This window comes from Sinocyclocheilus rhinocerous, unplaced genomic scaffold (genome assembly GCF_001515625.1).
Source record: "Sinocyclocheilus rhinocerous isolate Xijiao unplaced genomic scaffold, SAMN03320098_v1.1 scaffold228, whole genome shotgun sequence".
Classification (NCBI taxonomy): domain Eukaryota; kingdom Metazoa; phylum Chordata; class Actinopteri; order Cypriniformes; family Cyprinidae; genus Sinocyclocheilus; species Sinocyclocheilus rhinocerous.
Genome location: NW_015634565.1, coordinates 653,812 through 664,599, shown reverse-complemented (window position 1 = coordinate 664,599; position 10,788 = coordinate 653,812). Strand labels below are relative to the sequence as shown.

At 38.8% G+C, this 10,788-nt stretch overlaps 1 protein-coding gene across 1 annotated transcript in view; it reads left to right on the top strand.

Annotated features, from left to right (window-relative positions):
- The window catches only part of kif13bb (kinesin family member 13Bb), a 38,010-nt gene extending 27,222 nt beyond the window's left edge, over positions 1–10,788 (top strand). Inside the window, exons 32-44 of the mRNA XM_016559950.1 lie at positions 822–940; positions 1,031–1,207; positions 2,002–2,094; positions 2,677–2,826; positions 2,931–3,008; positions 3,102–3,155; positions 4,266–4,362; positions 7,184–7,317; positions 7,646–7,705; positions 7,861–7,974; positions 8,113–9,541; positions 10,036–10,067; positions 10,483–10,788. Of these exons, the coding sequence (XP_016415436.1) occupies positions 822–940; positions 1,031–1,207; positions 2,002–2,094; positions 2,677–2,826; positions 2,931–3,008; positions 3,102–3,155; positions 4,266–4,362; positions 7,184–7,317; positions 7,646–7,705; positions 7,861–7,974; positions 8,113–9,541; positions 10,036–10,067; positions 10,483–10,653 (2,708 nt within the window). The 3' untranslated portion in view covers positions 10,654–10,788. The remainder of the gene's footprint in view (positions 1–821; positions 941–1,030; positions 1,208–2,001; positions 2,095–2,676; positions 2,827–2,930; positions 3,009–3,101; positions 3,156–4,265; positions 4,363–7,183; positions 7,318–7,645; positions 7,706–7,860; positions 7,975–8,112; positions 9,542–10,035; positions 10,068–10,482) is intronic.

The window sequence follows — 10,788 nt, the reverse complement described above, 5'->3', positions numbered from 1 at the left end:
TCTCACGCTTGAGGTATTCGGCTAATCACAACGCACTGGATAGCTGGCTAATCAGAGCACACCTCGCTTTTCAGACTGATGAGCTTTGTAAAAATCGACGCGTTTCAAAAAGGCGGGGCATAGAGGAGAAACAATAATGTACAGTATGTGGAAAATAATGTGTTTTTTTAACTTTAAACCGCATAAACACATTTCATTACACCAAATACACAAAATAATGTTCTTTTTAGCAGCATCATATGACCCCTTTAAATTTAACTGCCTTTATTGCCAAAGATAATAATTAAATTATTAAAAAATGTTAAATAAATAAATAATTTTAAAATATCTAAATGAAAAAGCTTTTTTAAAAGCTGAAATATTTGATTGGCTTTAATGTGTGTTATTTTAGTATTATATACCATTTTATTTTTGTTAATATTTTGAAGTGCTTTTATTTTTATATTATTATTTCCATTTAAGTTTTAGTAATTTTCTCATGCTTTTGTCATTTTTATTAGTTTATATACACATACACACACACACACATTACTGTTTTTTTTTTCAGTTAGTGATTTTAGTATTTCATGTATTATTTATATTTTATTTTATTAAGAACTTTTGTTCATTTTAATAGTTTTAGTTTAACACAAACACCCTGATGTGACCATGAACTGACTGATCAGAGAACTGTGAACATGTGAATGTGTTGTTCAAATATTGAAATATCGGGGGACTTTGAGTAAATATTTTACAAATTGAGTTCAGCTGACCAAAACGTTGGGAGTCTCTGTTGTATGAACTATTTGTGATCAACATTTCTCTCTTCTGTCTATCTACAGCTGATGACTTCCGTGATCATCTGTCCGCTCCTCTAGCTGGAGGTCTAGATGCTGCACCCGACAGAGAAGATAAAGATGATTTCATGGACTTACAGATAGTCAAATACTATGATAATGAGGTGAGGAGACAGTATTTTGCTTCTCAGTGGAACAAAAAAACTGCACCACGATATTCCACATGACATGAAGGAATCACTCTCTTCCCACAGGTGAAGACAGAGGCATCATGGGACTGCACCGTTCATGACAGTCCTGAGCTGAATCGAGTGACGGGGCCGGATCACAGGATTTACCTCACAGTCCGCACCATGGTTCTGCTCAGTCATCCCGCACAAATGCAGCTGGTCCTGCGCAAGTGCATCTGCGTGAACCTCACCGGACGACAGGTGTGACACTTAAAGGTTTAGTTCACCCAAAAATGAAAGTTCTGTCATTAATTACTCACCCTTGTGTTGTTCGAAACCCGTAAGACCTTCGTTCATCTTCGGAACACAATTTAAGATATTTTTGATGAAATCTGAGGGCTCTCTGACCCTCCCATAGACAGCAAGGTAACTACCACGTTCAAGGTCCAGAAAAGTACCAAGATGATCGACAAAGTAGTCCGTGTGACAACAGTGGTTCAACTGTAAAGTTACGAAGCTACGAGAATACTTTTTTTGCGCAAAGAAAACAAAAATAACGACTTTATTCCACATTTTCGTCTCTACTGCGTCACTTGTGGACGCGCGTTCACGACAGTATCATGACGCGAGATCTGGGTCAGCGCCGCCACACGCTTGCGTCATGGTCAAGTGACGCAGTAGAGACGAAAATGTGGAATAAAGTCGTTTGCGCAAAAAAGTATTCTCGTAACTTCGTAACTTTACAGTTGAACCACTGATGTCACACGGACTACTTTGTCGATCATCTTGGTACTTTTCTGGACCTTGAACGTGGTAGTTACCTTGCTGTCTATGGGAGGGTCAGAGAGCCCTCAGATTTCATCAAAAATATCTTAAATTGTGTTCCGAAGATGAACGAAGGTCTTACGGGTTTCGAACAACATGAGGGTGAGTAATTAATGACAGAATTTTCATTTTGGGGTGAACTAACCCTTTAATGTGCGTGACTCGACTGATGGGGTTATTTTTGTGTTTTTTATTGAGTGCTCTTTCATCGATCGGATCTCTTCCTGCAGGGCTTTGCTCAAAGTCTGCTGAGGAGAATGTCTCACCGCAGCTCGATTCACAGCTGTGGAGTCACGTTTGAGATCGTCTCAAATATCCCAGGGGTACGTGAAGAGCAACACGATCTTTTCTTGTTTGAGCAATGTGAATTTTTTTATACTATACATTAGTGTTCAGAAGTTTGAGGTCTGTAAGATTTATTTTTTAATGTTTTTGATAGAAGTCTCTTATGCTCATCAGGACTGCATTTATTTGAGAAAAAAAAAGTAATATTGTGAAATATTATTGCAATTTAAAATAGGTGTTTTCCATTTGAATATATTGTAAAATGTCATTTATTTCTGTGATCAAAGCTGAATTTTCAGCATCATTACTCCAGTCTTCAGTGTCACATGATCCTTCAGATATCATTCTGATATGCTGATTTGCTGCTCAAGAAACATTTCTGATTATTATCAGTGTTGATTCTTTGATGAATGTGAAATGCAAAAGAACAGCATTTATTTGAAATAAAGTCTTTTGTAACATTATAAATGGATTTACTGTCACTTTTGGTGCATCCTTGCTGAATAGAAGAATAATTATTTCTTTCAAAAAAATCCTACTGACCCCAAACTTTTGAACGGCACTGTACAGAAGTCTGTGAGAAACAGGTAACAGAAGCAGGTGTGTGCATTTGTTGACAGGACATTCAGAGCTCAGAGGACAGAGAGATGCTCGCCCGACTGGCCGCCAGCACCGACAACCCAGGAGCCGACAGTGAAGCCGCCATCGAGAAATACCTGCGGAGTGTGTTAGCAGTAGACAACATCCTCACGCTGGACCGTCTCAGACAGGTCTGACACACTGTGTCTGCTTTATATATATGCCTAAATAAGAATAGAAATGCTTTGTTTTTTGCGGTGTACACGTGTCATCTTTGTATTTTTTGTGAATTCAGGAGGTTTCGGTGAGGGAGCATCTATCAGATAAAGGAAAGATTCCCAAACGCTGCCTCAGTTCACCAAATGTACACCGGGTAAGACATAAACAATATCTCTGAGCAAAACTGCATCATCTAAATCAGCTCAGACCTAATCCAGAAATGAAACCCAATCTGTTTATTTTTCAGCTCTCTGGCAGCAGGAAAGATCTGTCCACCAGCCAAGACTCAGAAGACAATAAAGTGAGAAAACACACCTTAAATAGTGGCGTAACAGTTTAGATTTCCTATAGTTTGGTTCGTGTCTCAGTTCGGTAAATACTTAGTACGCCACTGTTTTGGGAAACCACTCATAACAAGCAATGATTTACAGAGCTGGGTAGATTACTTACAAATTATAGTTCGTTACTGATTCCAAATTACATTACAAAAATTGTAGTTAGTAATATAATCCATTACATTACATATTTTAGGTAATCAGACTACATTTTGATTACTTTTAGATTACTCATTTAACACATTGATTTAAATAGAATAATATTGTACCATATTGATATTAAAATGCAAAGTAATATATTCCATTCGTTGGTATTAACAACATAAAGTGAATTAAGCACTAAATTTCAGGGTTTCCCAAACTGGGGTTCTTGAAGGAACTGCAGTTTAATGAAAAGCTAATAATTAATTAAGTCATAAAAATGTCAAATTAAAATAAATCATTTTAAAATAACATCAACGTAGAAAATGAAATATTTTGTTAACCTGCATGTCATGTTGGCATTTTAGAAAGAAAAATGTAAAAGATGAAAAAGAATTAGGGAGAATCAATAAATTATGAATAAATTATTTATATTGTGTAAATATAGGTAAAATGTAACTAGTCTGATTACAAGTATTTTAAAATGTAATTTAATCTATATACAAGTACTTAATTTTTGGAAACTGATTACGAAATCCAGATTTCATGTAATCAATTACTACCCAGATCTGATGATTTATTACTGGGATCACTCGGTAACATCCAGTATACTCAGATTTGTACAGTATTTGCATCGTTTCATTTTCAGGTTCATTTTATTACTTAGAACACCTAAGGATAAAAACCTTAGCAACACCCTAGCAACCACTTATAATACCATAGCAACATAAAAATGCTTAGAACACCTTAGCAACGCCCTAGTAACCACTCATAATACCATTGCAATTGCAAAGTAACATAACTAAAATACTCAGAACACCTTAGCAGCACCCCAGCAACCAGCCTAAACTCTCTAGTTCCCTTTCATTTACTGTCCATTCAGATGTTCAGCTTGTTTACTGACGGTTTCTTGTCTGTGCTTTGATGTTCTGTAGGGTGGTTGGGACAGTCGGCAGGAGATTTCTGTGCTAACATCAGCCACGAAGAGCCCATCTCACTCGGCGTCGGTACAAAACCAAAACTCAGAGCCAGGTAACTGTCCTCATCCTCTTCTGCTGTCCACCTTCCCCTCCACAGGTAAGACTGAGCTTACATTACCTGATGGAGTTTGACTTTACTCCAGAGTTTGGCTGTCTAACATGACAACAGCAACAAACAAAAAAAACAGCAAAAATAATACTCGGAATACCTTAGAAACACCCTGGCAACCACCCAGAACACTATAACCACATAAAAACAGTGAGTGCACCTTAGCAACACCCTAGCAACAATTCAGAACACTATAGCAACATGATAAAAACACTCAAAACACCTTAGCAACACCCTAGAGCACACAGTGACACATAGCCACATAGTGACATTGTCAAAAAATACTTGGAACACCTTAGCAATGCCCTAGCAACCACTCATAATACCACAGCAATTGCATAACAACAGAAAACACTTAGAACACCTTAGCAACACCCTAGCAACCACTCAATACCACTGCAACAATATACAAATGATAAAACACTTTAGCAACACCCTAGCAACCACTCATAATACAACTGCAACTTCAAAGTAACATGATTAAAATACTCAGAACACCTCAGTGACACCCTAGCAACCATTCAGAACACCATAACAACATAACAGCACTGAGATCACCTTAGCAACTCCCGATCAACAATTCAGAACAATATAGCAACATGATAAATATGCTCAGAATACCATAGCAACACCCTAGCAAACATTCAAAACACCTTAGCAACATAGTAAAAACACTCAGAACACCTTAGCAACACCCTAGCAACCACATAGCTACATTGTTAAAAATACTTGGAACACCTTAGCAATGCCCTAGCAACCACTCATAATACCACAGCAATTGCATAGCAACATAAAACACTTAAAACATCTTAGCCACACCCTAGCAACCACTCATAATACCACTGAAACTGAAAAAAATAAAACACTCAAAATACCTTAGCAACCACTCATAATACCACTGCAACTTCAAAGTAACATGATTAAAATACTCAGAACACCTTGGCAACTCCCTAGCAATTGAGAACACTATAGCAACATGGAAAAGATGCTCAGAACACTTTAGCGGCACCCTAACAACCACATAGCATCATTAAAAATACTGGGAACACCTTAACAACACCCTAGCAACCACTCCTAGTACAACAGCAACTGTATACAAATATGAAAAAACACTCAGAATACCTTAGTAACACCCTAGCAACCACTCATAATACCACAGCAGTTGCATAGCAACATAAAAACACTTAGAACGCCTTAGCAACACCCTAGCAACCACTTGTAATACTACAGCAACTGCAAAGCAACATAAAACACTTAAAACATCTTAGCACTGCCGTAGCAACCACTTACAATACCACTGCAACTGTGTACAAATGATAAAACACTCAAAATACTAGGGGTGTCCCCGACTAGGATTTTCATAGCCGAATCGGAATTTTCGAATCTTGCCGATATTCAACTGATAGTCGAATCATATGTTTTGGGGGCGGGGCAAAATACATTACCAAGAGTCAAGTCAGACATTCGACAGTCATAATTACGTTAACACACAGGGAAAATGTGTAACGGATGCCTCGCAGATACAAACGGGGTAAATAATGTTTTATGTTTTGAAACGTCAGCGAAACCCTAAGAATTCACAAATTTTTTTACAATAGTGCTCTCATTAGAACATTATGTAATATGACAGTAGTTCTGCATTTCTGTTTTGAGCTGCGCGCGCTGAAGATGACCAGTAGAATGAAGCAGCAGGTTTTTAATCAATGGGATTTAACTCATCATTAATCTCATATAGAATACGCTTCATTATTTATACAACATAACTTTAATATTATGACTTATAGGCTATCTGCACAAAATGCCCCGAATGCACGAATGTGTCTGTGCGGCTCTGAATGAACTCCTTTTGTGGATGTGTTCTCCTGAACGCCTACATGATCGAAAAAATCCAATCTTTCACTCTGCCTGTGTCAATTTGAGTCTTGTTAAGGTTTTAAATCCCTGCCGCCAAGATGCTCCTCTGTCGGTCACGGATTATGGAAAGTGAAACTTAAATCTATAGGGGTGGTTGGATTTATTCACGCTCGTTAAAATATTTATTTGAAGCTTCTTTCTTTTCAGATTCTTATTTACAGCATTATTTTAATAGGCTGTATATTAACTTATTGGGAGAAAACCAGTAATTCTATGTGAAATCAGACATTTGAGCACCCCATATAGCCAAAATGGCATGATCATAACACCCCACGAATATTCGACTGTGAGACTTGTAGTCGAATCAGGCTCCTCCTATCAAAGCATCAAATCTTCGACTATTCGGGGTCACTCCTACAAAATACCTTAGCAACACTTTAGCGACCACTCATGATATCACTGCAACTTCAAAGTAACATAATACTCAGTACACCTTAGCAACACCCTAGCAACCAGCCACATATTTCTAACACCTTGTCACCAAGCACCACTTTTCTTCAGATAAGTTATTGAAAGCTGTAACTGATTGCTAGTACCCTTGACCTGCTGGCCTGTGCATTAACTCAGCACTCCATGGCGCTTATTAAAGGTTTGTGTTTGCAGCAGTTGTTTGGTGCATGTCGTCAATGTGCAATAAAGTAAAACTGTTCAGTAAAAAGTGTATGCGGTTCTTTTGATCGCTGTGCTCTGTTTGGAGGCGCTGATCCGCTTATGTAGTTTTGTTTTTGCTTTATTCATGCTTTGCGCTTTTTTTTAACTCACATGGGTTCCCTGCTCTTTTCTCTTCTGCCTTTCTTCTGTCCTTCCATCTTTCTCTCCTCTGCTGCTCCTCAAACCCGTGTTCCTGCAGGTCTCTCAGGATTTGCTGCATCTTATTTCTCCCCAGTGAAAGCTCTAGTGTCTCCAGTACCCAAGATGTTCAAGTCTCTGTTGTCCAAGAAAGAGGAGAAGAAAGAGACGCCCCCTCCTGCTGCCTTTGAGCAGGTAACAAAACCTGCTGTGGCTCTAAAATATACTTCACAAAACATTTCTAGATTTAGAAAAGCATAATATAGTATTATCACTGCACAGTGTACCAATCTGTGATTAGCATACAATGTCCTGGACTTATAAATTTAGAGTTCATGGTTATGTCTCATCTGTATTGAAATGATTAATGTTTTTACTATAGTAAAATAAAATGAAATATAGAATTTTTTTAACCCAGAAAAATAATTGCAACATTCATCAAGTTGCAAAATGTATGGCAAATGTGTGGTATTCCTGGTAAAATTCTGATATTTTTAAAACTATTTTCATCTATTTCAACTAGAATGTGCCACGTATTGTTGTTCAGTCTGTCAGTCTTGAAGACATCAACAGCTATGAACTGGTAAGTCTGTACAGTCTGTCTGTTCAATTTTATATATTTTTTTATTTATATAAATAAATTTTGTATAATATTTGTATCTTTTTGAATAGTAATAAAAAAATTTTTTATGTTTTAATGTTTATATAAAAAGCCATGTTTGATCTTTTATTTTGAAGACTCCACAGGCTCCTTCAAAATACATATTTCCCATATTTCCGGTTATTCCTGATAAAGTAGAGACCACTGAAGCATCCACCATATCCTCAGAAACCACGTCTGACATCCAGATAGTAAGTCTACATGTATTATAGGCTACTCCTTATTAGTATTGTGAACAGTATCTGGTGATGTGGTGTAGCGGGTAACATAAAAGTTGGTTTTAATACTGTGTATATTATTACTTACCTTGATCTTTATGATCTCTTCAGAGCCATGCTATGGAAACTCCAATCTCAGAGAATCCAGAGAATGTTAAGGAGATTCTGTTGCCTCACCTTCCTCAAGAAGTTAAAGAAGTTCCAACTCTTTCTGTTCCTCCAGTGGTTGAGGAAGTTCTACCATCTAATCTTTCTCCAGAAGTTGAGGTTCCACCTCCTAATCGTTCTTCAGAGGTTGAGGAGGTTCTACCTCTATCTGTTCCACAAGTGATTGAGGAAGTTCTACCATCTAATCTTTCTTCAGATGTTGAGGTTCCACCTCCTAATCGTTCTTCAGAGGTTGAGGAGGTTCTACATCCATCTGTTCCTCAAGTGATTGAGGAAGTTCTACCATCTAATCTTTCTTCAGAAGTTGAGGAGGTTCTATCTCCATCTGTTCCTCCAGTGGTTGATGAAGTTCTAGCTCCTAATCTTTCTCCAGAGGCTGAGGAAGTTCTATCTCCATCCGTTTCTGCAGAAGTCAGAAAGGTTCCACCTCTTCCTGCTTCTTCAGCAGTCAAAGAGTCTCTACTTCCTATGGTTCCATCTGAGATTAATGAGGTTCCACCTCCTGCTTCTGTAGAGGTTGAATACCCCAAGCAAAGCCCAGTTGGTGATTCAACAAACAGCTCCATCAGCGATGTCTCAAGTGGATACATCTCCACAAGTGTCTCCACAGCGACTCTCTCGGAGTGTGCGGTCTCGAATGTTGACCCTCCTCTCCTTGAAAGCACAGAGGCCAAAATAGACTCTACTTTCAAAACGACTGAACCTAAAACAGATTTTGTGCCAACAACCAGCACATGCCCAGAGCATCAGTCAAAACTTGAACCAGCTGACCTAGAACTTGGAAAACGGGCACCTACAGAATCCCAGACATCAGAAGAACATGGTCAAGTGTCTCCTCTAGATACATCTCCTCAAAAACTCCTCAGTGTTTCTGATTCCTTACCTCAAGAAACCTCTGAAGTCAACGTCTCTTCATCTTGTTCAGCCACATCAGTACCATCTACACCACTGGCACTACCAGCTGCCTCAAAAGCAACTGATCCGTCAGTTCCAGTCAAGACAGCTAAGCCATCAACACCTGACCAGCAATCAAGACCTGAACAAAACGTCAAACCCACTCCTGCTCCCACCTCCAACCCTTTCCAGATCCACAGAGTCAAGACCTCCGGCCTTAAGTCTTTCAAAGGGATCGTGCATGAAGAAGATGTAGAGGGCAAAACTAAACTCGGTAACTCTTTATCTTCACTGAGTGAGTCTCAAGAAAGACTGGAGATCCTTTCAGATTCAGAAGAAAGCCTTGAGACTCCCGACTGGCTGAAAGAGGGGGAATATGTGACTGTGGGCACAAATAAAACTGGAACAGTCCGTTATGTTGGACCGACTGACTTTGCAAAGGGCGTTTGGATTGGAGTGGAACTTGATGTTCCAGCAGGTTGGTAATGCTCTTTAACTTCAGTAGATCAATTTATCAGTAGAGTCAATACTACCGGCATGCATATCAGATTCCAGTCATTGAAAAGGACTTGCAACCCATTGACCATGGACAATGGATTTGCAAATATTGTTTGTAAGGAGCATTTGCATGGATAACTTGAAGTCAGTAGATCTAGAGAACACTGTGTGCAATACCACCTTCTTGCTGTACTGGCCAGGGCTGCATTTCCCAAAAGCATCGTAAGCCTAAATTGGCTTCCAATGGCAATTCCAGTTGGTGCCAATGGCTTCTACGATCTACTTAGGCTCATGATGCTTTTGGGAGATGCAGCTCTGGTCCCAGGTGTTACATGTTGTGGACTTGGGGTTTTGTAGGATTCAAAATGGTACTCCCTAGTGCCTTTTTAAAAAAAATTATCAATGGACCATTGATTAGCAATGGTTCTCTTCTCGTATCTGCCTCCAAAAATTGATGCTCTTATTCTTTTTTAGATAAAAACGATGGTTTAGACTTGTGGATGTGTGTGATTCAAAATGGCGCTCACTAGTGCCTTTTTACAAAATTTGCACTTGCATAGACTTCATAGTGGTCCACTAACCAACGTTTTCAATTACGAGAAATGATGTCTAATCCCATGATGGACCATTGATTGAAAAATATTCTCCTGTCATATGCACCACCAGATAATTATGCTCTTCTTCATTTCTAGGTACAAACAATGTGGTTTTAGATTCAAAATGGTTCTCATTAGGCCCTTTTTACGAAATGTACACTTGCCTATACTTAAAAGCAGTCCACTAACGAATTAACCCAATTATTTAAAATAACGTCTAATACCATGATCAATGGACCATTGATTTGCAAATGTTCTCCTCTCGTATGCACCACCAAACTATTTTGCTTGTCTTAATTTCTAGGTAAAAATCGTTTTTACCTAGAAATTAAGACAAGCAAAATTGTTTGTACCGGCGGGTACCGCTAAACGGTCGAGGCAGAAACGCAAGCAGAACCTCTCAGGATCTAGTCCCAACCTGGCAGCCCTTACAGCGATGGCCAAAGGAGAAGCTGGAGCACGCAAGGGTGAAAACAGGAAGTCTTGGGTTAGCTGAGGACAATGCATCCTTGTTGATGGACGTGTACGGAGGACAGTATTGGTATGGCACTGAAACACTACACTGATACTTGCAGGGATGTAACTGCCATCTGATTTACTAATGCATATCTGCACTACATAGTGCTTATAG